Genomic DNA, 25,847 nt, shown 5'->3' on the forward strand with positions numbered 1-25,847 from the left:
GTAGGGATGGTTGTTAGATGGGTGATGAACTGTGCTCCTTTTCCACCAGACGTAGCACTTGGCATTCAGGCCAAAGAGTTCAATTTTCGTCTCATCACACCACAGACTCTGCTTAGTTAAACGGTGTGATTGAGAATCGGCAAATAAATTGGAATTTGTGATTAAATCTTAATTTAATTTGTGAAATCTTCCAGATTTTTTGAAGCAATAACGAAGGGACGCAGATGATCTGTAAATGCGAGTTTGTAAAGAAATTTAAACATTATGTAATGTTAATGCCACGTTTCTGTCCCATATTTGTGTTTGGTTCCGTGTTTAGTGAATTGCCACATGCCCTTCCCACTCGGGCGGTATCGCGGGCGCATGCCTCGCAGCTATGGCCTGACCATAAGCAGTTAGTTATCTTACACATTCCTTCTTTCGACGATCTTTCAATTCGCTATCATCGATTGTGATCGGGAGGATCATTAATGTACTCCTTTGCTTAAAAGCGCATTCAGATTGTTGAGGTGAATCGATGCACCTTCTCGATTTGTAGATATAATTTTGGTTATTGCGGTGTAAATGACTGCAGCGTCATGGGCGGTGCACCCGTTAATTTGATTTTTGTTTTTTCCAAAGCGTACTTTATTCACGTGACGTCATAATACCAACTGCATTTTAAGTTACTAGGGCATGCCCGTACTATATATATGCCCGTACTATATATCTATCTAAAATTATATCCCCCCCCTCTATTTACATGAAATGGTTTGGTTCATTCGCAACGCCAAAGCGAACGGCGAACGGCTTGCGAGTACAGTGACAATCCCCCCCCTCTATTTACATGAATGGTTTGGTCCATTCGCAACGACCACAGAACCCCCCCCCTCTATTTACATGCAATGGTTTGGTCCAAAGCGAACGGCTTCCGGAGTTTGGTAAAGCAATCGCCATCGCGTGCACAAACGCGCAGGAAAGCGAATGAATCGCAAATTCGTTTTTATTAGTTTTAAAACTTTATTAAAACATAGTTTAACGCCAACATAGTTTGCAAACGTGAAATAAATGAATACGCTCTCAAATGTGCCATCCGAGGCAGAGTGTGTCCGCCACGTTCGGCACACGCGATCGTTCGCTGCTCTCTGATTGGTTGAATCGTTTTTTGGACATAGCTCGGTAAGTAATTGTCCGATTAATATGAAACCTTGAAAAGGCACATCCTCGGGTCCCCAGCAATATACCTGGCAAGTTAAAAGTATATCGGACCGGTAGTTGTCGAGAAACAGCGGTCACAGACAAACAAACAAACGTACAGACGTACAGACAGACAGACAGAGATTACTGGAATTATAGATAGATGAATTCAAACTCAAGCAAATAACGTTTTATACTTATAGACGGCAGCTGTGTCGTTTTTCATACTGCTTGGGTAAGATTTTTTTTAAATGAGGAAGTTAGGTCGAGGAAGAGTGCGATCATTTTATATCAATTTCGGAAAATGGCACAGGAATTAGGGAAACGCCGTGCTCGTTCGTTTGCACTGTGTGTGTGGGTCAAGTCAAACAAATACGGTATATTGCGAATCGAGTCGTATTGGTCACTGGGCCTCGGATCTGGGTACTGTAATTGGCTATATATATATATATATATATATATATATATATATATATATATATATATATATATATATATATATATATATATATATCCAGCTCGAGTTGACATTTTTGCTGCAGATTTATGATGTCCAGGTGAGTTTCTCTTAACTGTTGAATATATTTAAATAAATCACTTGTGACGTGGTGGGTGCTGGTTGGTGGTCACCTAAAGCAATTTGTGAGGGTCTCAGTCGTCGGTTGTGGGAACCTCCAACGATCAACCACGGGAATCGAACCTCCACTCGACCGGCAAGGGCAATGCAAACAAAAACCCAGGTGTTCCCAACCTTTGACCCCGTTAATGAGACAAATTTCCCGCCACCTCGTGGAGTCCGCTGTGTGACGAGGTTGGCCTAAGTCTTTCACGAACCGGCTGGCGAAGCCCGGTGTTCGATAAATTCACCCACTCTGTCAAATGACGCTTTACGGCTTAAACCGTGGGATCTTTGACGTCTACCGGTTAATGCTAGCATATGGGACACCCGGCTTAACGTGCATCCGAGGGACGGCACACTGTGATGCAACCAACGCCCTGCCTGGGAAGCTCCGACAGTTTATATCGGCTCGGGAATCGAACCCGAACGACAGCTGTAAGTGTTCTTCCTCTCCACCATCATGTTGTATTATATCATGCACAGACAAGATTAACAATCGTGATTAACAGTGCAATAGACCAATGTTAACAAGAATGATTAACATTAACATTAACAAGAATAGTTAACAAATGTAAAAGTGCAATGTTAACAAGATTAACAAGAATGATTGTTTATACTTTATACTCTGAAAAATTACATTTCGTCGAGCGTTTAATTACCTGGAACAGTGAGTGTGACACTAGACAACTCTTGTATGGTGCTGTTCTCTATTGCGTTCTCATCTTGTGTAATACTGCGCATTGTTATTTGCATATTCTGTATCTATTATCTTATTCTAATATCTACCATCGCTTTCTTTGTCTTGCAGATTGATTGTTCATCGTTGTTGCTAATAAACCTGCATTCAATTGATACATTCTTGTTTATGAACAATCAACTCATCTGAAGATGCCTGCTGCAGCCTGCCCCTTCCCGAGCTGTGTCTACGTTACTGACAGCACTGACAATGCCGTTGCTGCTATCCAGCTCTCCATCCACGCCATGACTCACACGTCCATTGCACCAGCCAAACCGGACAAAGTCAGCCGTCCTCGTATCCAAACCGGCGGTACCAGCGAAGATTGGCAATATTTCACCAGAAGATGGGATGGTTACAAGGCAGCGACCCAGATAATCGGCAATGATGTTCGCGTTCAACTCCTTGAATGTTGTGATGATAACCTACGACGTGACCTCCACCGCAGCAACCCACGCATTGAAATCAAGGACGAGGCAGCTATACTACAAGCCATTCGGTCCCTTGCTGTCCGAGAGGAGAATACCATGGTGTCCCGCGTAAACCTCCACAACATGCGACAGGACCGAGAAGAACCAATTCGTACCTACGCAGCCCGTCTGGCTGGTCAAGCTGAGATCTGCAAGTTTTCTGTTGTATGCTCATGCAATCCCCCTACTGATGTCAACTACACCAAGGACATGGTTCGCGATGTCCTATGTCGGGGACTCGCCGATCAAGATATACAACAGGACATTCTCGGCGATCAAAATCAGAACATGAGCTTGGAGGAAGTTCTCATTTTCGTCGAGGCCAAGGAAGCAGGGAAACGTTCCCAGAATGCCTTGCTCGATAGTGAAGGCGCTCATGGCGCAAGCCAATACAAAAACTGGAAGAACAAAAGAGCCCTGATCACTACCGACAAGCAGGCGGCCATTTGTAGTTATTGCGGCAAAACTGGTCATGGCAAACAGCCGAACATCGACCAAAGGCGTCAATTCTGCAATGCCTACGGGAAAACATGCAGTAAATGCGCCACTCGCGGCCATTTTGCACATGTCTGCCGGGGAGGCACGAAAAAGGCGGACAACAAACCTACGGACAAATCAATGGATGCTCATGATGTGGAAGAAAGCAGCCAGGTCCACGATCTCCTCTGCTCTGTCACGGTACGAGAAATGGCCATTTGGAAGCCGCAAATTAAAAGGGCCATGGCCACCTTGTCAACTCCACTACACCTCGACCACCATATATTTGACCACCTCTCTGGCTGGACCAAGAAGAAGTCTCAACCACAGCCGTACATAAAACTCATAGCACGGATCGATAAGGAATCTTATGACCATTTCGGCCAGCCACTGTCATCCCGACCAAAATCGGCCAGGCTCCAGGCCATGGCCGACACTGGCTGTCAAAGCTGCCTCACAGGACTTAATATTTTCCACAAACTCGGGCTGCGTAATGAAGACCTGTTACCTGTCAACCTGAAGATGAATGCTGTTAACAGTGGAAGGGTCCGGATTATCGGCGCCATGCTCCTACACCTGTCTGGTCGCACAGCCAATGGCGACATTATTGAAACCCGACAAATCTGCTACATCTCACCTGACACACGGAACATGTATCTCAGTCGTGAAGCATGCGTCGATCTAGGCCTCGTGTCTAGTAGCTTCCCAACCATTGGCGAATCCAACACAGTTGGTGCTGCAGTGGCAGCAGTTATCGATGCAAATTGTAACTGCCCGGAAAGATCGCTTCCCCCTACACTGCCTACATCTATCCCATTTCCGGCCACTGACGAGAACCGAGAGAGGCTGGAGAAATGGCTACTGGAGTACTACAAAAGCAGCACATTCAATGTCTGCGAACACCAGCCACTACCCCACATGGAAGGTCCGCCTCTCACACTGATGGTTGACCCCGAGGCAACACCAAAAGCGGTGCACACCCCAGTGCCTGTCCCCTTACACTGGCAGGCAGAAGTCAAGGCTGGTATCGATCGCGACATCAGGTTAGGGGTTCTGGAACCGGTGCCAATTGGTGAACCAGTGACATGGTGCAGCAGAATGGTCGTCTGTCCAAAGAAGGATGGGACCCCACGGAGGACAGTTGATCTGCAACCACTGAATGCGCACTGCACACGTGAGACCCACCACACCCAGTCACCCTTCCATCAAGCAATGGCGGTGCCACATAACACCAAAAAGACAGTAACAGACGCCTGGAATGGCTATCACAGCGTTCCAATCAGAGAATGTGACCGCCATCTGACAACGTTCATCACACCATGGGGCCGATACCGTTACTGCACCACTCCCCAAGGTTACATCGCTTCAGGTGATGGATACTCCAGACGATTTGACGAAATTGTATCGGACTTCAAAAACAAGTCCAAATGTATTGATGATACCATCATGTGGAGCGACACATTGGAAGAGAGCTTTTTTCAGACATGCAACTGGCTCGACCTGTGCGGCCGTAATGGGATTACGCAAAATCCGACGAAATTCCATTTTGGTCAGGACACGGTCGAATTCGCTGGATTCGAGATCACCATGGACAGTGTACGACCATGCCAAAGGTATCTCCAAGCGATACAGGACTTCCCCACACCAAAAACAATTACTGACATTCGCTCCTGGTTTGGGCTAGTCAATCAGGTAACATACTGCTTCAGCATGACCGAGAGGATGCGACCTTTTCGGGACCTCCTAAAACCATGCACCCCCTTCTACTGGGATGCAACGCTACAATCCCTATTCGAAGAATCAAAACGACTCATCATATCTGAAGTCGCAAATGGGGTCCGGATCTTTGACAAGGAACGGACAACATGTCTCGCAACTGACTGGTCGAAGGATGGGATTGGCTTCTGGCTCCTCCAAAAACACTGCAGATGCCCTGGTGAAACCCCACAGTGCTGCCCCGATGGCTGGAAAATCACCCTTGCTGGAGGCCGCTTCACCCATGCAGCGGAGTCGCGCTATGCTCCGATAGAGGGTGAAGCTCTAGCAGTGGCGGACAGCCTGGAAAAAGTAAAGTATTTTGTGTTGGGATGCAAGAACCTGATTATTGCCGTCGATCACAAGCCCTTAATCAAGCTTCTTGGTGACAGACGATTAGAGGACATCCATAACACGCGGCTTGCCAACTTGAAAGAAAGGACCCTAGCATATCGTTTCCGAATTATCCACATCCCGGGAAAACGTCACTGCGTACCAGATGCGATTTCACGACATCCGTCGGGTGCCAGACCATCGGAACGACTGCCACTGGTGGATGACATTTCCTCCATTATGGATGTGGCCACATCGACTACACTAAGACAGCACACCTTGACTGGGCTGTGGACCACAGATGACGACACTGGCATGGAAATGGCTATTTCTATGGCAGCCATCAAGACACTCGATTCTGTGCGGTCCGTCACTTGGGACGATGTTCGGGACGAAACAGCAAGTGACACTCAGATGCTGCAGTTACTCAATTCTATTGAGCAGGGTCTACCTGCCAGTCGGGACGATTTCCCTGTGTCCATTTTGGAATACTTTCCCTTCCGTGAACACCTCTACACTATTGATGGCATAGTGGTCTACAAGGGGAGGATTATCATCCCACCGAAGCTACGGAAGCTCGTCCTTGAGAATCTTCATGCTGCTCACCAAGGAGTCACGGCTATGACCACCCGGGCCAGCAGCTCGATCTTTTGGCCTGGAATCACTCCCCAGATTCATGAGATGCGCAATCGCTGCTCACACTGCAATCGGATGGCCCCATCGCAACCAAGCGCTCCACCTACAGCCTCAGCTGAACCTGCCTACCCTTTCCAGTACGTTTGTTCAGATTACTTTCATCACAAGGGTCGGAGTTATTTGGTCACCGTTGATCGTTACTCTAATTGGCCAATCATTCAGCTAACAACTGGCGGGGCACAAGGCCTAGTGAAATGTCTGCGGTCGAACTTCGCCACTTATGGTATCCCCGACGAATTGGCATCTGACTGTGGGCCAGAATTCACGGCACATGACACCCAAGACTTCTTGCGTCGGTGGGGCGTTAACCATCGGTTGTCATCCACTGCCTTCCCACACAGCAACTGTCGTGCCGAGATCGCAGTCAAAACATCGAAAAGAATGATCACCGATAACACTGGTTCCAATGGTGAACTAGACACTGATCGGTTCCAACGTGCAATACTCCAGTACCGGAATGCACCGGATCAGGACACTAGGTTGTCTCCAGCCATGATCATCTTCAAGAGGCCAGTCAAGGACTTCATACCCATCATCCCAGGCAGATACTTGCCATCGGACACCTGGCGGGAAACACGCAACAATCGTGAGGAAGCTTTGCGCATTCGGCATGCCAGGGAGATCGAAAGACTCTCTGAACACACGACAAAACTACCTCCACTGGCCGTCGGGGACCATGTCCGGATCCAGAACCAGACCGGCCTGGAACCACGAAAATGGGACCGGACCGGAACCGTGATTGAGGTAAAACAATTCGATCAATACGTTGTCAAGGTGGATGGCTCCGGAAGAATCACTCTCCGGAATCGTAAGTTCCTGCGACGTTTTACGCCTTTCAGCATGACAACTCCCACTACGACTGGCAAAAGTGGCATGCTGCCAACCGTTATGCCAAGTGTTATGCCAATCGTACCAAAATACTTAATGTCTGGTACCCAACCCATCGCCGCTCCAAGAGTCTGTCTCAATCCTGTTACCACTCCCCAGAAGGGTGAACCCCAACATGTCATTGCGCCGGGCTTACCATCACAGACACTCCGCTACACCACCGCGATGACACCACCCGCGAGAGTCGCTAACCAACCACATGTGCAGACCACCGCCACACCTCCACGGTCACTGCCTATTTCTGCCCCCTTGACGGTTCGGGTGATGATGGACCAGCTGGAGGGGACTCCGGCGTCGGACAGGGCGATAGTGAACCACCCACCGGAGACTCCCACAATGGACCAGGAAATTACGAACTGCCCTCAGAGGACTCCGACGATTGATCGGGTGGTGACGGGCCGCCCGAAGCGAATTATCAAACCACCAGCCCGATTCAATTCAGAAGAATATCAATTATAAACTCATGTGATCCTTTTTCTCGGTCTCCAGTTTCGTTCTATTCTGTGTCACAATTGAACGTTTTTGGGAAAGGGAGATAGACAACTCTTGTATGGTGCTGTTCTCTATTGCGTTCTCATCTTGTGTAATACTGCGCATTGTTATTTGCATATTCTGTATCTATTATCTTATTCTAATATCTACCATCGCTTTCTTTGTCTTGCAGATTGATTGTTCATCGTTGTTGCTAATAAACCTGCATTCAATTGATACATTCTTGTTTAGACACCTGGGCTTGAGCATTGCGACACAACCGCGGGAAATTTGGTTCGTGGTAGCGATGGCAACAACGTATCGATCTCGGAAGTTGTAGATGAGATGGTAGAGGGGGGTGGGTGATAGAGGTTATGGTAAAGGGTGATGGGGTGGAGGAGTTGTAGAGGGGATGGTAAAGGGGTGATAGGGAGGGGAGTGGGAGAGGGTATAGTAAAAAGGGTGGACGGAGGGCAAGTGGTAAAGGAGTGGTGGTGGTAATAGAAGGCATGGTAGAGGGGGTAATATAGGGGGGTGTGTTAGAGGGGATGGTAATGGGGTTGTAGAGCGGATGGTAAATGGTTGGCATATGGGGTGCTACAGGGGATGGTAAAGGGTGGTAGAGGTGATAGAGAGAGGAGTGGTAGGGCAAATAGTATAGGGGGTGGTAGGGTAGGGGAGTGGGAGGGGAAGTGGTAAAAGGGAAGTGGTGGTGATAGAGGGCATGGTAGAGGGGGTAATATAGCGGGTGTGTTCGCGGGGTGATGGAGGACATGGTAAAGGGGATGGTGGAGTGGGTGATGAGTGGTGGCGTGGAGGTAGTGTTAGAGGGGTGATATAGGAGATGGTAAAGGTGGTGGTAGTCGAGGGGGTGAAAGGGAGGAGGTAGTAGCGGGGGTTGTGGAGGAGATGGTAGAGGGAGTTGTAGTGGGGGTGGTAGAGCACTTGGCTGACTGAGCTGTTTTAATGGCAACATCCCTAATGGAGAAAGATTTTCTCCACAGCTGATGCTTCCATGTGCACAAAATACAAAATGGGAAATGTCCTAAGATGTTATAACAATTCTTCATTGCTACCAAATGCCATGGATATCTTGCTAAGTGTTACTGCCTCATCTCCAGATGTTATCTGTCTAACAAAAACGTTTTTCTCAGTATGTTTTGCACTTACTCATCTCCTTGGTTATCTTTTGTACCATTTTGAAGGATCTAATGCTCATATTGGTGGCATGTCCCTTTTCACAGGAATGTCTGTCTTCTCCATGTTTGTGGTCTATTGCACTGAGAAAAAACGTTTAAACTATGACTTTGACCAAACTGTGACTTTGTCTGTGAGACCCTCTCTTTGACTCCCTCCTATCCCACATCCAAACTCTCTTCCTAACCTGAAGTGACTTCAATTGTTACCGATCCTGCTAGCTTGGAATCTTTGTTCACACCACTGTCCAAGGTATTGCAGCCAAGGCCTTTTGCGATACCCTTGGCCTCAACTAATCCGTTGGATTCATAACACATACTTCCCCAAGTTAGTTTGACTTTATTATGTCGAACTTTCTCTTCAACCTTTCCTTTTCCAACCTCTCATCCCCTTGCTCCTCAGGTCATGTACTCTAAAAGTTTGTTTCCCTGGTGGTCTTCAGGAATCTGCCAAAGTGCTGCCGTGTCTGACAGTTTAATCGAGCAGATTGGTCTATCCTGGAAGTCCACATTCTCTTTCACTGACTAGTCTCCTATCTCTTCATATACGGACATGGGACTCATTTCTCAAAAAACTAACCTTTCTTTTCCATCAGTTCATGCCTCCAGCTATCCTGCCCAACATATCTTACCTGGTACAACAATTCATGCGGTGAGGCAATTGCCAGGAAGCAGCTTGCGTTTTATACTGGAAACCCAACTCCACTGATGGGAACCTACAGTCTCTCAACAAAGTTTGTAGACATTGTTTATATCTTAAGATGTGCCAGAATTCAGCAGCTGTCCCACCACCTGTCTGAACTTTGAGGTCTTTCACCAATGACAAAAAGGTCATGGCAGTTGTTTATTTGATCTGTCTCTTAAATGTGTTTCAGTTCTATTCCTTCGTTTTCAGTTCTTTGAGTTCTATACCATGCATTGATGCTGTTTCCTTTTGTTTCAGATAATACAAATAATACATTAAACCAGGATGGCAGACACCAGTCCATTTACAGTGGAATAGAGGCTGGTAACAGTGGTGTGGTACCACAAAAGGAAAAACACAAACAAGACTATGAAACATTTGCAAGAAGACCTTGAGGAGCGTTTTGGGGAGCCAGCACCGTCAAAATCAAATCTTCATCTTTGGGGGGAAAAGACATTTCAGACTGGAAGTGTACTCGACAACAAGCAAAGCGGACGACCAAAAATTCGTCATTTGGGAATTCGGAACATTAAAACATCCGTGATCAGATCTCTGAAAAAAATCATTACGGAAACGTTCTGCAGAGTTGGTGTTTCGTATTCATTGTTACTGCGAACAATGAAAGAAGACCGTCACATGAAACCACATAAACCAGCTGTCATTTGTGAATTGTCAGATGCAGATCATGAAAACAGGTTGACAGCGTCTGTGGCCACCGGGCAGTCTTGACCTGTGCCAATGCTCTATGGGGGTACGTTGAAGCTAAAGTTGCAGAACATCGGATGACATCTCTTGGTGAACCTGAAACAACACGTTCAGGAAGCATTTGGCACCATAACACATTTTATTTTGCGTCGGTTTTCACACCACACGTGGAGAAAAATTATCTTGTTCCGTGACAATGGTGGACATCATACAGATGCACTCAATGTCTAAGGAGGTGTTGTAATTATTGTATTACTGTAATATTGCCGTGCAACTCCAATTAACATCAGAGTTGCGGATAACCTAAACGGTCTTATTCGGAGGCAACTATCCAAACACGGATTCGGCTATGGCCGCGCGGCAGGAAGAAGGGAAATGGAGGCTGTGGCGAAAGCACTTAACTCCAGCACGCCGGCGTAGCTCCGGTCCTGTGAGAGGAAATTAACTGAAGCGGCACAGGTTTGAATGGGAAAGGGAAATAATACAAGGGTTTATTCAAATGAAAAAGGCAGGACAGGAAAATGCGCGCCGATAATAAAATAAGGTAGCGAAATTGGGATCCCACACACAACAGATTTCCAAACACGAGACGAGGGAGATGAAGACGAAAATAAAATGTCTCGTCGTGTACAGTGTACGCGGAGCTCGGTCTTATCTGGTCTCGTGTCTTGTCCGTCCAACGCGGCTCCAAACTCCGGCGTGGAGGAATCCTCCGTCCGCCTCGCACGCCCCGCTAGGCCCGAGCCAACGCCCTCGCCGCTGCACACGAGGTCCGTGTACCAAGCTCCGAAGCACCGAGAGGTCCCACCGCAGGACAGCGAGCTCCACTCGGGCTACACCTCAGCCCAACTCGGGCTGCGCAAGACGAAAAAGAGCTGCAATAGCGAGTCACTTTTCTGCATCTCTCGAACCACTGCCAGAAGCAACTGCTCTGACCAAACTGCGTGCATTCCAGCGAACTCTCCACTCAACTGCGCTACTCAACTCTGCGCAACTCAACTCAACTCAGGATCTCAACTCGGGATCCAACTCTCCGGACTGCCTCTCTCAACTCAACTGCCGTCTCATCTCAACTCAAAATGCGCACACGAACTCTTGACTCAGACCTCACTCAACATGCTGAACTCTGGTGAACTGCCCGAAATGGCGTCCGGCCCCCGTTAATATCTCTGGCCGATGACGTCAGATTGGCGCACTACTCTGACAATCAGAGCCTCCACCGACTCGCCGGCTCGCTCAGGTCATGCCCACTGCGTCACTCCCACTCTCCCGCTCCTGCTCCTTGGTCACAGCACGTGCTATGCGAGGTGGGTAGGCCTCTCGGAGGTGTAAATGGTGGCGGCCAATTGTGGCAGTGTTATAGTCTGATTTTTTCCTAAGTCATGTCATGGGGGAAAGTCGTCATTTAGTGTTGTACTAAAGGTCCTAACTAATGTTTAAGTGGTGTGCAGTGCCAAAATGGACAAAGGTTTGGCTACGAGGTGAGACATACAAGGGCTCTACTGATTAACCCCTACACTAACTATCACTCGAATCTCCTGGTAGATTCACAATTATACACCTTAACTGACAAAACGCCTAAACATGACTTATTACAGGTAGATTCCCTATCGCGACATCTCGAAGCATGTTACCTATTCAGATCTACTCTGCTCTACATATTGCTCTACCAAATTCGTAACAATATGTTATTACTAGTCAAGAAAACCTGTCAAAAATGACGGGTTGGAACCGTTTAATCGCGGTGCAGCCTCATGAGCATGCTAATGTGTCAGGTGTGCTTATACCTTTTTTATTTGACATCATACGGATGTAAATAAACATTCGTTTTACTTTGTGTGCATTGCACATCATGTGCGGTGAATGAAACCTCCCTGCACCTTGTATTTATTGTTATTTTAAAAACGCTTCTGTACACCGCCCTTGAGGCTTGGTTTGCAAGACATCGTCTACAATTCCAAAATAAGAGACGTAATTACTCTTTCATGGAAAATATTTTTTCGAGTTTGTTTTATCCTTACAAATAGACCACAGTGAACACACATTCGTGTTAAAAGATTGGCCTTTAAAACCTACCCTTATGAAGAGGGACAGACATCTGTACAATACACACAAACTGACATTGTGTTTTATATGGTAGATGACTCGTTATTATGTGTTACTGTAATATGTTATTACTCCTGCGGCTTATGGCTGTTTATACCCTGATTTGATTTATTTATACCCTGGTAGATGGTATAAACTATAGGTTCTCAAAGTGGTCCCTACCGCCCCCCAGTGGGCGCTGGGAACTTTCAGGGGGGCGCTCGAGAGTCCACGGGCAGTAGGGGGGCGCTGGCAATGATTTGGGGGGCACTGGCGATTTAGAGGAGCAGCGGCGATTTGGAGCGCTCATTGGGCTTCCTGCAGTCTGAACAGTTTACCCAGCGCCATTCGGCAAATTGGCCATCCAATCAACGACCACGTTCTTTCCCCCTCCGCATGGTTTTTATGATCACATATTCGCTGATGTCGTGTAGGTATTTTCTTGTCCATACATGCTCACGCAACAAACATGATAGTGTATGACACCAGCAAAATACTATTGGCCGCCAATGCGGCCAATAGTACAACACTAATTTTTGTCACGTGGTGCCATTTCAACCAATCGGCTTGCAAGAATCTTTTTATGTGGGATATAATACGCTCTACTCGTGCTGGACTATTCAACGTGCCTGGTTCAACTTTACAGGCTGGCCTGGCCAGCACAGACATTGGGCAAGGTATGAACAGTCAGTGTTAGCGCTGGTGTTAGTCTTTCAACATTTTGGCGTATTATTTCGTTATTCAAAAAAGCTTCACGTCCGGTCGGCTTCAAGATGTCGGCCTCAAAGAAAAAGTGTCGTCAGTATTCCGTTGAATACATCAAGTATGGATTCATTCCATCTCCGACGAACAAACAGTTACCGGTGTTTGTTGTGTGGTATCACGCTGTCAAATGAAGCAATGAAACCATCTCGACTGAGCGAGCACCTGAGTAAAAAGCACAGGGATAAGGCTCGCGCAGAGGTCAGCTATTTCCAATTGCTGAAAGAGAAATTTGAGAAGCGATCCACGGTAACGACGATGTTCAAAGCCAGCCAAAAGCTCTTGGATAAAGGACTGGAAGCGTCGTATAAGCTGTCATTGCTCATCGCCAGATCTGGAAAACCGTATTGAATCGGCGAACAGTTGATCAAACCAGCTGTTGGGGAAGTGATAAAAACCGTTATGGGCCAGGATCCGAATCCAGTTCTCTAGTCGATTGCGCTCAGCAATGATTCCATGGCCAGGCGGATTGATGAAATGTCATCAGATGTAGAAGATAAACTGTGTAGTGAGCTGAGAAGCACACACTTCGCCATCCAGCTGGATGAGTCCACTTTGCGTGACAGTGAAGCTCTGTTACTCTGCTACGTTCGCTTCATCCGTGATCAGGAAATGGTGGAAGAAATGTTGTTTGCCCGCTCTCTCCAGACCGATACGAAGGGTTCTTCCATCTTCCAAACGTTGGAGAAGTACTTTACTGATAAGAACATACCGATGGAGAACATTCTCGCTTGCGCGACGGACGGGGCACCAGCGATGGTTGGCCGCCAGCGTGGTTTTATTGCGCTTCTGAAGAACCAGGTACCGTCCGTGTTCGCCATTCACTGTGTCGTGCACCGCCAGCATCTTGTAGCAAAAGCTCTCAGCACCAGACTTTATACATCACTCCAAACAGTAATCAAAGCAGTGAATAAAATCAAGGTGTCGTCTCTGCATGATCGGCTGTGTCGTCAGCTTTGCCAGGAGAATGATGAGGCATTCGAGCGGCTCCTGTTGCACACCGAAGTTCGATGGTTGTCCAAAGGCGCTTGTTTGACCCGTTTCCATGCCCTCTTCTCAACAGTGGTCGAGTTTCTGTCGGAAATTGATAAGGAGCTATCGGAGAAAGTGAATGCGATTGAGCATGATGTGGCTTACCTCACGGACATATTCAGTATACTGAATGATGTCAACAAACAACTCCAGGGTGACCATATGACGCTGATTAAAGCAAAGAAAGTGATCGGCGCGTTCGTAACCAAGGCGACTCTGCACAGGGAAACCCTCGGCCGCAGAGATATGTACCACTTTCCCCGGTTGGCAAAGAAACTGCTGTTTCTGATGAAAAGCTGCTCGTTTATTGCAATCACCTTGAGAAGATTCGTGGAGATATGGAGCAGCGTTTCAGAGACATGCTAGAACTGTCGGTACCAGCATGGGTGATCAACCCATTCAAATGTGACATTCAAGATGTGAAGCGCGAATTACAGGACGAAATTATCAACCTCCACAATGATGATGAGGTGAAGGCAAGATTCTCGTAGCATGAATACAGCAAATTCTGGATTCTGGAGCGGGGCGAATACCCCGCAATGTGGACAGAGGCAGAACTGCTGCTGATGGCGTTCCCCACATCATACCTCGTTGAAAGAGGGTTCAGCGCCGTGATGGTGCTGCTGACCAGGTATCGAAACCGCCTTGACATTACCAAGAGGGGCGATCTGTGTCTCTACCTCACTGAGATGGAGCCAGACGTTCGTAATCTCGCATCGAGTCACCAGGCCCACCCTTCACACTAACGGTATTTGGGCCTGTGATAACAGATTCCCAGTTTGCCTCACCTGTACCTGTTCTGCTGAAACATTGTTGGTCGTGCAAAATAAAATAAAAAGGAAAGTAAAATATTATTCAGAAAATATTTGGCTTCTGTTATTTTTGCTTCCTATCTACATAAATTCTGGGTGTCCGACCACGAACGATAGGACAAGGGGGGCATTGGGCCGGTCCAAGAGTGCAGAAGGGGGCGGTAGTCTAAAAATGTTTGAGAACCACTGGTATAAACAAATCTTGTATAATCAGCTAAAACCGTGTCTTGGGACTTATGACTGACTCACTCTGTACATCCACTGAGTCTCTGTTTTCCTTTCTCTCCTCCAATATACACTCCTTGTCTTATACTACATCCGTTTGTTATGCCAATGTTTTCCCTTTTGCTTTATTTTGTTTGTTGGGTTTCTTACTTACAAATGGGTTTCCTCTACTTGGTTTAAATTTATGCATTTCATGTAAATAGTATGAATACTGTCTTCGCAATTTAAACCGAATATAATTTCTTTATTTTTTGATATTACAGCCTGGTGTTGGTTTAGCGGTTAGGGTGCCGGCTTAGGATCCTAGGATCCTGGGTTCGAATCCCGGTCGATCGCTGAATTGACACCAGGGGGGTTGACTCAGCCCGTCATCCTTCCGAGGTCGGCAAATTGAGTACCAGTTCACTGGTAATTCCCTGTGTGTCGCAACAGGCACTAACAGGGTTGGCAGCAGGAAGAGCATCCGGCCATAAAACATTGCTTCAGAAAGGGTCCACTGTGCCCGAAAAAGGCCAACCCATGCTCCGTGGGGAAAATGGCCTCTAAAAGTGGATGATGATGATGATTTGTGATATTATGTTGTGCATCTCAGATTTATCGAAAAATCTTCATTTTCGATATCCTTTCTAAATCATGATGCAATGTTTCTAGTTTGTCTAAATTATATCGGTTTGTTTTCATTTGCAGGTGTACTCAAAAGAGATGCTGCCAGGGAGAATAAAACCTCTTCGACTTCACCTCACCATTTCTCGTACATTATAGGTGACCTAAAAGTGCCAGGTCCTTGGATGAGAATGCTCGGATTAAGGGCACCCAAGGCCACTCTACAAAAACTTTGCTCCGCCAGCCGACCATTTTGTAGTATGGAGCTTTCGTCGGTGGGATCCATTGCAACATGTTTTGGTCTGGACAACCAACAGCGTTGTGTGCTGGAGCTTAGGAGGCACAAAGAGGAAGCCGAACAGCGAGTGGCTGACGCTGCAGTGCTCGTGCCACTCTGTTGCGTGGAGGGTCAGCCATCTGTGCTTCTTACAATACGTTCTCACAAGCTTCTCGGATCCCACCAGGGCCAGATAAGGTTGGGTGTTTTCTAATACAATATTCTATTTTCTGTACCAGTTTTATTTCTTCTCACTCTCACTTATTTCCTCTCTCTTATTTCTCACAGCTTCCCTGGAGGTATGCGAGATTCCAGTGATGCTGATTCGGTGCACACAGCACTTCGGGAGACACGTGAAGAGCTGGGAATCGATGTGCCTCGGACTAACATCTGGGGCTTGCTCCCTGCCCTCCATTCTGGGGTTAGGGCGTAGTTATTTGGCAATACTCTCACGTGTACCAAAGTATCTTCCCCTGAGGTATACATTTAGTTAAGATCAAAGCAAACCGAACCCAATTTAATCTTACGGCACTCACCGCATCATATAAAGACCCATGGAACAGCAGTATGACTGTGGTTGGAAGAATGAGAAAACGGAACTCAACAGGTGATTCCAAGTTCCAACAAAATGCCAAGAGAACTAGAACGGCACTCGGTAGAGGGCATACCCTTACCAGGCTGAACAGTTTATGTTTCGTTTCCCACTGAGGCTGGATGTGCATCCGGAAATGAACCAAAATCGAATTGGCTTGTTCTTGTCACCTACCTAACTCATCCACCAAGTTTTCTCATAACCCGTCAACAACCTTTTGAGATATTGTGCTATATATCATTATTGGCTGTGTCTCTCAATGGTGAAGATTTTTTTTTTTTCTCTCTCTCTCAATGGTGAAGATTCACTTGAATGAATGAATGAATGATCGTTTTAAGGCCATTTTCCCCGCTGGAGCGGGGGTTAGCCTTGCGGGCCCCATGACAATTATGGTTCCCTGTTTGAGGCAATGTTTTTACGGCCGGATGCCCTTCCTGGCGCCAACCCTGAGTCGCCTCTTACGATGCGCAGGGATACGGTGTACCTATTCTAAACCGGGGTATACACCGTGATCATTCATCCCAGCAAGCTGGTACTCAATTTGCCGACCTCGGAAGGATGACAGGCTGAGTCAACCCCCCTGGCGTTAATTCAGCGATCAACCGGGATTCGAACCCAGGATCCGAGGATCCCAAGCCGGCATCCTAACCGGTAAGCCAACACCAGGCTTACAAGTGAAGATTTACTTGAAGAATTTTAAAAAATTCACGCATCCGGATCGTCACCAAAATCGAATCAATTTGTCCTTGTCACACACACGACCTATTCACCAAGTTTTGCCTTGAATCCATCCATAACTTTTTTTAAATATCGTGCTACATATACTTTTTAGCCCTATCTCTCAATAGTGAAATCTCATTTTAAAAAATTCAAGGATATGCACGATATTATTTGCTTTTGATAAACCACAGATCCAGGGTGCAAGATCCACAGATCCATTTAATGCTCCAAGCCACTGCAGCAATTGGCAAACTTTCACAATTTTTTTTTCTTTAATGCAGTTGATGCACCCATTACGTTCCACGGCTTTTATTCATGGTGTCCATTTCGGGTCCGATAAATACATCCTGACTGTCTTTGTCTTATTTTTATACCTCGGACCAGGTCATGTCTTCGGAGTTGTGTAACTAAGCAAACCTCCAATAGTTTCCCATCTCAAAGGAATTTACACGTCTTCCTTTCTGTATTTTGTAAAAGCAATGCCCAGTTCAGTCTGCTAGCACTTGCATCACACCTCATTCTCATTTACTTTTGTTTAACCAATAATTGTTTTGCCCTTTCCATCTTCCACAATGGCCTCTTAGTCGAGCAAAAAGCTGGTGAGACCTGTCATTGGGTTTGTTGGAGAAGTGAACATCGACTCTCTGCGTCCTTGCCCAGATGAGGTCTGTATGACGTTACTTTTATCTTCGTTAGAAGTAAAGTCTTAATTTTCACCTTTGCCAAACTTTCTAACATTATCTCTCTTCCTTTTCATATTAGCTTATCTTTCTTGTAGTGCACCTTTTCCAAAATCCGTTTTTTTCTTTTTTTTTTTTCTTTTTTTTTATGTTGAAGGGTCCAGTCACGGAATACATAGTCCTCATCGAGGCCAGGTCTTAAATAAAAGAGAAGAAAAGTGTGTAATATTTGTTTGCAAGAAAGAGAGATTAAAGCTAGCCTGGTAGCTAGTTTGAGTGAGACAGAAAGTAAGACCAGCAATCCTGACATGGAGAGTGTAAGATGGTTCCGGACACCACTTTAATGCTCCTAAGTCAGAATTTTGTCAGTCTACTGCAGTGGTGTAAAGTTTGAATTGTGGATTTGTACAACTTTTTTGTATATACAGTGCATGCAGAAAGTATTCAGACCCCTTCACTTTTTTCACATTTTGTTATGTTGCAACCTTATGCTGAAATCGTTTAAATTCATTTTTTCCCTCATCAATCTACACTCAATACCCCATAATGACAAAGAGAAAACAGGATTTTAAAAAGTTTTGCAAATTCATTAAAAATAAAAAAACTGAAATATCACATTTACGTAAGTATTCATACCCTTTGCGATGACACTTGAAATTTAGCTCAGGTGCCTCCCATTTCTCTTGATCATCTTTGAGATGTTTCTACACCTTGATTGGAGTCCATCTGTGATGGACATGATTGGGAAAGGCACACACCTGTCTATATAAGGTCTCACAGCTGACAATGCATATCGGAGCAAAAACCAAGCCATGAGGTCGAAGGAACTGCCTGCAGAGCTCAGAGACAGGATTGTGTCGAGGCACAGATTTGGGGAAGCCTTCAAAAAAAATTCTGCTGCATTGAAGGTTCCCAAGAGCACAGTGGCCTCCATAATTCTTAAATGGAGGAAGTTTGGAACAACCAGGACTCTTCCTAGAGCTGGCCGCCTGGCCAAACTGAGCAATCGGAGAAGAAGGGCCTTGGTAAGAGAGGTGACCAAGAACCCGATGGTCACTCTGGCTGAGCTCCAGAGATCCTGTGTGGAGATGGGAGAACCTTCCAGAAGGACAACCATCACTACATCACTCCACCGATCTGGGATTTATGGCCGAGTGGCCAGACGGAAGCCTCTCTTCAGTGAAAGACACATGAAAGCCTGCTTGGAGTTTGCAAAAAAGCACCTAAAGGACTCTCAGACTGTGAGAAACAAGATTCTGTGGGCTTCCATGTGTCTTTTCAGGCTTTCCCAGGTCTGTGCCTCGACACAATCCTGTCTCTGAGATCTGCAGGCAATTCCTTCAACCTCATGGCTTGGTTTTTGCTCTGGTATGCATTGTCAGCTGTGAGAAAACTATAAATTTTCTGGTCTTCATCAATGATCTCTCTGACTCTCTTGAAAATCCTCTCTATCTCTTTGCTGATGACTCTACTCTCTGTCGCTCCATTCTTCATCCCTCAGATCGGCAGTCTGCAGCCTCCTCACTCTCTGCAGACCTGGACAAAATCACAGACTGGGCAAACAGTGGAACATGTCTTTCAATCCTGACAAATCTCACACTCTTACGATGTCTCTCCGAAAAGACCGACTGGACAACCCTCCCATCCACTTTCTGAATAATCCTCTCCAAGGAGTTCTGTCACTCAAGCTTTTGGGTCTCACTATCTGCCATGATCTTTCTTGGGAAAACCACATTTAAAATCTGGCCTCCAAAGCCAGTCGCCGACTGGGCATCTCATCCTCCGTCGTGCGAAGTCCTTCCTTGGCACACCTGAGCTCCTCACTATATACAAGGCTTTCATCCGCAGCTCAATGGAATACTGCTCTCCCCTCTGCACTGGTGCTCCTGCCTCACACCTAGCTCGTCTTCACGCTGTTGAAACCAAAGCATTCAGAATCATTGGAATCTCCCGCGATGAAGCTAACTCCAAGGGCCTTTCACTCACTCACCGCAGGCAGGTTGGTGGTCTTTCCGTCTTCTACCGACTCCTCTCTGGCCTTGCCCCCCCCCCCCAGATCTCTCTGGGCTCTGTCCCGCAAATATTCCTACAGGTTGCACAAGATCTGCCTGCAACTCTTTTATGGTTAAACTGCCAAAATCAAGACTCTCTGCTCATCTTCACTCCTTCATTCCTCTTTTCTCCCACCTCTGGAACAAACTCCCTCACTCTCTTCAATCCCACTCCATCCTCCAGGTCTTTAAAACAGCTGTTCACCACCATCTCTTATCTTCCCCCATCCAAAAACCTTGATCTTTTCTGCCCCCGCTAATTTCACCCCGATTCCACTTTTTTGAAATACCAACTTCTGTCCTGGAAGTCCTTGGTGTCCTTGTATTGTGTTTTATACTTCTCCCACCCCCACCCCCCCCCCTTCCCACGCCTCCCCCCCCCAAGCCCTTTCCCTCCCACACATCTCCCTGCTCTCAAATGTTGTGTTTGTGTGTTTCCCCTTCTCTCCCCATCCTGTCTTCTGCTCCCTCTTTTTATATATTTTGTTTGTCTGGTTGATTTGTTTGTGAAGTAAATGTTAGCTCTTTCACGAGCCTCGATTCAGCATACAAAAAAAGACCTTATATAGACAGGTGTGTGCCTTTCCCAATCATGCCCCAATCATGTCCAATCAATTGAATTTACCACAGGTGGACTCCAATCAAGGTGTAGAAACATCTCAAAGATGATCAAGAGAAATGGTAGAAACCTGAGCTAAATTTCAAGTGTCAGAGCAAAGGGTATGAATACTTATGTAAATGTGATATTTCAGTTGTTTATTTTTTAAATAAATTTGCAAAACTTTCGAAAATCCTGTTTTCTCTTTGTCATTATGGGATATTGATTGTACAGACTTGGCATTTAATATGGAATTTTTTTTTTTATTGACTTGGGTTTACTTTCTTAACTCAGTATATCAATCTGGTGAGTTTCTTTTACACTTTGGTGATTTATTTGTTAAAAGAACCATGTCACTGATTGTCTGTCGCAGCAAGAAGTCAACAACAGGATTATATCATAGGTGGCGTGGCAAAATGTACGGACAGGTGCATTTGATGATTGGCTTCACAGTCGGGTATACAAGGGTTGTTGCGTTCTGTATTAGTGGAAAACAACTGCTGCACGTCTCCAAAAGTTATTGCCGCTTCCTCTGGAGATGGTCCGTCAACTCGACAATGCTGTTTGTCATGGAGTGGTGGCTTTACGAAATTACGGCATGAAGCAGTGTGCTATTGCTCGGCAGTATGGCATCACTCAAGGTGAGGTGTCAAAGATCCTGAAACGAAATGCTCAGAGGGGTGTCCTTACTCCAATACCGAGGCCAGGACGTCCCCGCAGAACCACAAGGAGGGATGATCGCCAGCTGCACCGGTTAGTCCACAATGGCCGTACCAAGTCATTTGTCAGCAGCAACTGACAAATGTGCCTGTATCCAGAAGGCTAGTCAACCAACGACTGGTTCAAGCAGGCTATCGTGCCAGGCGTCCCCTGAGAAAGCCACACCTGACCAGACAACACCGCCAGCGCCGATTGCAGTGGGCCAGAGAGCACCGTCAATGGCAGCCAGGACACTGGAATCACGTGATCTTCAGTGACGAGTCCAGATTTCTGGTCTATCGTAGAGATGGCCGCTTCCGAGTGCGCAGACAAGTGCATGAAGCCTACAACAAAGATTGTATAGTGCCAAGAGTCCAAGCTGGAGGTGGTGGGGTGACCGTTTGGGCTGCTTTTCATGCAGGGGGCAAAACTGACCTGGTTGTTCTGAATGGAAACCTGAACCATTTCAAGTACAGGGCCATTCTGGAAGAAACATTGCTTCCATTTGCTCGTGCAGCCTTTCGAGAAAACTTTGTCTTCCAAGATGACAATGCACGGCCTCATCGTGCTCACATGATCCAACACTTTCTTGCTGACCGTGATGTAGAGCATATGGAGTGGCCTGCCATGTCCCCGGATATGAATCCGATAGAGAACTTGTGGGCAGAATTAACCCGTCAAATCGACCACTTGGACCAGCAGCCGACCTCTGTGCGTGAATGGCAGCAGGCTATTGTCACTGCATGGCAAGCGATTCCTGTCCAAACCTTGGCAAATCTCGTGAACAGCATGCCTCAACGTGTACGTGCTCTCCTGAATGCTCGTGGGGGTTACACGAAGTACTGAACTGTAATTTTACTGTCCGTAATCCCAGTCGTAATTTAACTTTTGTTTTTGTTAAAAAACATTTTTGGCTAATGTGCAAAATAAAGAGATACTTCTGGAAAACGTTCAGAAGTTTAACAGTACTGTCCATGAATTGAGTTCGATATCGGTTTACATCACTTTCAAGGATCAATTTATTTGTTTCGAAATGTCAAATGTGGTTTTTGTTTCTTTTAAAGGTCACATTAACAAAATCTAGAATAATTTCCACATAATTCCAATGAACTTTTGGTTCCAAGACATCTTGAAAAGTAAGTTCACCCCCACAAAATAAATATTCCATATTAAATGCCAAGTCTGTAGATTGATGAGGGAAAAATGAATTTAAACGATTTCAGCACAAGGCTGCACCATAACAAAATGTGAAAAAAGTGAAGGGGTCTGAATACTTTCTGAATGCACTGTATCGTCGAGGCTCGTGGAAGAGCTAGTACACTAAACGGATCAGGACATAACAGACATAAAACAGGACGCAAAGCACATGCTTGGGGTGGGAAATTTGGATACAAAAGGAAACTCCAAGGATGGAAAACTGTAAAATTGGAAGCAGGAGGTGTTGGAGTCGGAATAACGGGGGTATAAAAGATCATGCTTTTGGATTGGGGATGATCTGAGATGTTGGTGAACAGATGTCTTGAAGACCTGGAGGGAAGAATGAGATTGAAGAGGACATGGAAGTTTATTCCACAGGCGGGGAATAAAGAGGAACAAATGAGGAGGTGAGCAGAGAGTCTTGATTTTGGCAATTTCACCAAAATGGGATTGATGGTGGACTGTGTGAGCCCTGCAGAAACCTGGGGGTTCAAAGCACGGAAGGAGCAGAGGGTGCAGGGTGCAAGACCAGAAAGGAGGTGGTAGTACATAGAGAGACCACCAACCTGTCTGCAATGTCGAAGTGATAGGCCCATAGACCTAGCTAGCTTCATGCCGAGAGATCTTGAAGGCCTTGGTTTCCACAGTGTCGAGCTAAGCAAGATGCGAGAAAGGTGAGTCAGCCCAGATGGGAGTGCAGCATTCCAACAAACTGTAGATGAAAGCCTTGTAGGTGGATATAAGTTCAGGTGGGCCAAGAAAGGACTTTGTATGACGGAGGATGCCCAGTCGGCAGCTGGCTTTGGAGGCGAACTTTGAAATGTGGTTTGCCCAAGAAATATTATGGCTGATGGTGAGACCCAGGAGTTTCAATGACCAAACCTTCTCAAGAGGATTGTTAAGAAAGTAGATGGGAGGGTTTGCCAGAATTTCCTTTCAGAAAGAGAGTGAGAGTGTGAGATTCGTCAGGATTGAAAGTTTCGTAAGTCTTCAGCTTGCTCACCATCATGATTACCTTACGTGCTCACTTTGCTGTTTTATGCTCGAATTCCATTAGGGCCTATCTTTGTATTACAATGCACCAATAAATGGCCAACAGTTTCGATTTTGAACATGTCTGCATTAACCTGCCCATAGTCCTTTGGTTTCATCAAGCTGGGACTTGTTGGTTTAGCTGCATTATTTTCCATTGTATTGAGGAATGGCCATGACCGTTGAAGGATTTCACACTGCATGACTAAAGTTTTATCAAGCGGCAAATTAGATGCATTATCCAGTGCATGAGTTATTGTGTTTGTGAATGTCCAATCACAGTATATTGTTACAGACATGATAACACGTGTTTTATTTATTTTCATTTCTTTCCATAACCTTTGACCTCATTTATCACACTCGTCTTTAAACTGACTAGCCCTGGTTCGAATATTGATCAAGCTATAAACTGGCATCCTGGTGTTTCGCACACAGGTCTAGGCATCATTGTATGGGTCATCCCTCACTCAGATAGACGTTAACCTGGGCGTCCCCTTCTGCCGAGATTAATACATGGACGGTACAGATCCCACGGTGTACTTCGCGATGAGTAGGCGAGCTATTGCCAGCACTCTGGCCAAATTCCATATTTGTGCTCTGACTTACAGGGGGCACTGCATCAGTGGCACATCTGTGCCCGCACCAAATGATGCTACCTGCACCCTCGTGCTGCATATGAAAGAAGAGGAATCCTTTTTTTATGTGAAGGAAAGAAAGTATTTTAACTGCACCTGTCAACTTTGGTTGTTTTCCCGAAACGTTTTTATTTTATTTTTTTGTATACAGAATCGAGGCTCGTGTAAGAGCTAACACTGAACATGAAAATATGCAGAGACACGTAAAAGATGCAATGAAGGGACTAGGAGACAAGAGGGGGAAGCACACAAGTACAACATTTGAGAGCAGGGAAATCGGGAGATCTGTGGAAGGGGGAGGGCTGGGGGAGGAGGGAGGGGTACATGGTATAAAGCAAATGAACACTTGTAGGAATTTCAGGAAATAAGTTGGGGATTTAAAGAGGTGGATTTGGGGTGTTTTAACGGCGGTAGAAAAGATCAAGGTTTTGGATGGGGGAAGATGAGAGATGGTGGTGAGCAGCTGTTTAAAATGGAAGTGAAATTTGAAAGTGAAATTCAAATGGAAGTGAAATTGTTATCCTGTGCATCATAGTTGTAGCAACAGATCATTTACAGAACGGGCTGGCAGGATGGCCTAGAGGGACACACACACTTCTAAGCTGTTTAACCTGGGTTTGAATCCCGACCCAGCTATAAACTGTCATCCCGGTATTTCACAGGAAAGGTGATTAATCAATGTGTGTGCCATCCCTCGGATGGATCTTAAATGGGCGACCCATCTCTGGCATTAATTGGTGGACGTTAAATATCCTACGGTGTCGTTCGCAAAGAGTATGTGAGCTATCGCCGGCACCATGAGCTAATTCCAACTTCCTGCCCTGACCTACAGACGGCATTGCATCAGCTGCACAGCCATGCCCTCATTCAATGATGCTACCTTGTGCCTTCTACTGCCTTGTGCTGTATATGAAAGAAGAAGGAGACACATAACAAAAAAGGCAGATTGATGTGCTCTGACAAATGCATATGTTTGTATGAAAAGGAGTTCCTCATTCTCTTCATCATTTTCTCCCCTGGACAGGTGGAACAAGCTTTTGCACTTACTCTCAGTCAAGTGTGCTCTCCACAAAACCAGCGGTACACACATTTTAGGCGTAATGGGCGTTTTGCTTTTACTTTACCTATATTTAATGGTGGCCCAGGTCAACGGGTCTGGGGCTTCACAGGTATTGTTCTGCATCAAACACTATGCTTACTGCTTCCAAAGGCCTATTGTCCCATATGGGGCCAGAGAAAGCGGGGGAGACCATGGACTGTGATGACGAAGAAGTGACAAGTAGGGATGGGGAGTTGAAGGAAAGGGTAATGAAGGTGGAAGAATGGTTGCATTGTAAAAAGCATTTGCTTTTTGCTGTTTCACAGATATGAATTGTCACATCTCTTAAATAATTTGTGATGTTCATAATGAAATAAATTTAAGCATCCTCTGATGTTACTGTGCTATTTATTTAGAGATTATTTCATTGTGGCTAATTTATGAGATTAAGTTGAATCAACTTGAATAAAGTTTCATTGTGATGATTCAAATAATATTTCATATGATCAGTTTGGAATTAAACAAAAGATGTGCAATGAAACAGAAGGTTGGTTAACGGACTGTAGCTATACATATTCTACAAAAGTACATCAAGCCTGGG

The 25,847-nt window shown here is 45.9% G+C and overlaps 1 protein-coding gene across 6 annotated transcripts; it reads left to right on the top strand.

Moving 5' to 3' along the window:
- The first annotated feature begins 1,411 nt into the window (after positions 1-1,411).
- LOC137429834 (mitochondrial coenzyme A diphosphatase NUDT8) lies at positions 1,412-25,640 on the top strand. 6 transcript variants are annotated; one of them, XR_013623810.1, is made up of 6 exons: positions 1,743-2,230; positions 15,811-16,201; positions 16,292-16,424; positions 17,900-17,980; positions 22,858-22,947; positions 25,232-25,640. XR_013623810.1 is itself a non-coding variant. In XM_078779909.1 (5 exons), the coding sequence occupies exons 1-5, from the start codon at positions 1,481-1,483 to the stop codon at positions 25,481-25,483; spliced, it is 930 nt and encodes a 309-aa protein (XP_078636035.1). In that variant the 5' UTR covers positions 1,412-1,480; the 3' UTR covers positions 25,484-25,640. The 6 variants fall into 6 exon arrangements, 5 of the variants coding, with proteins under 5 accessions (XP_078636035.1, XP_078636038.1, XP_078636034.1 ...); XM_078779909.1 differs by lacking the exons at positions 1,743-2,230; positions 22,858-22,947 and adding an exon at positions 1,412-1,553; XM_078779912.1 differs by lacking the exon at positions 25,232-25,640 and having other exon boundaries at positions 22,858-24,016.
- The last annotated feature ends 207 nt before the right edge of the window (positions 25,641-25,847 follow it).

The sequence above is a fragment of the Myxine glutinosa genome, chromosome 6 (assembly GCF_964187855.1).
Source record: "Myxine glutinosa chromosome 6, kmMyxGlut1.1, whole genome shotgun sequence".
Classification (NCBI taxonomy): Eukaryota; Metazoa; Chordata; class Myxini; order Myxiniformes; family Myxinidae; genus Myxine; species Myxine glutinosa.

Excerpts from the sequence above, each read along its gene's own strand:
- LOC137429834 (XM_078779908.1), top strand. The coding sequence starts at position 2,056 with ATGACGCTTTACGGCTTAAACCGTGGGATCTTTGACGTCTACCGGTTA. Across the intron at positions 16,202-16,291 it reads TCCCACCAGGGCCAGATAAG|CTTCCCTGGAGGTATGCGAG; the intron begins GTTGGGTGTTTT and ends TATTTCTCACAG. Across the intron at positions 16,425-17,899 it reads TCCCTGCCCTCCATTCTGGG|TCGAGCAAAAAGCTGGTGAG; the intron begins GTTAGGGCGTAG and ends ATGGCCTCTTAG.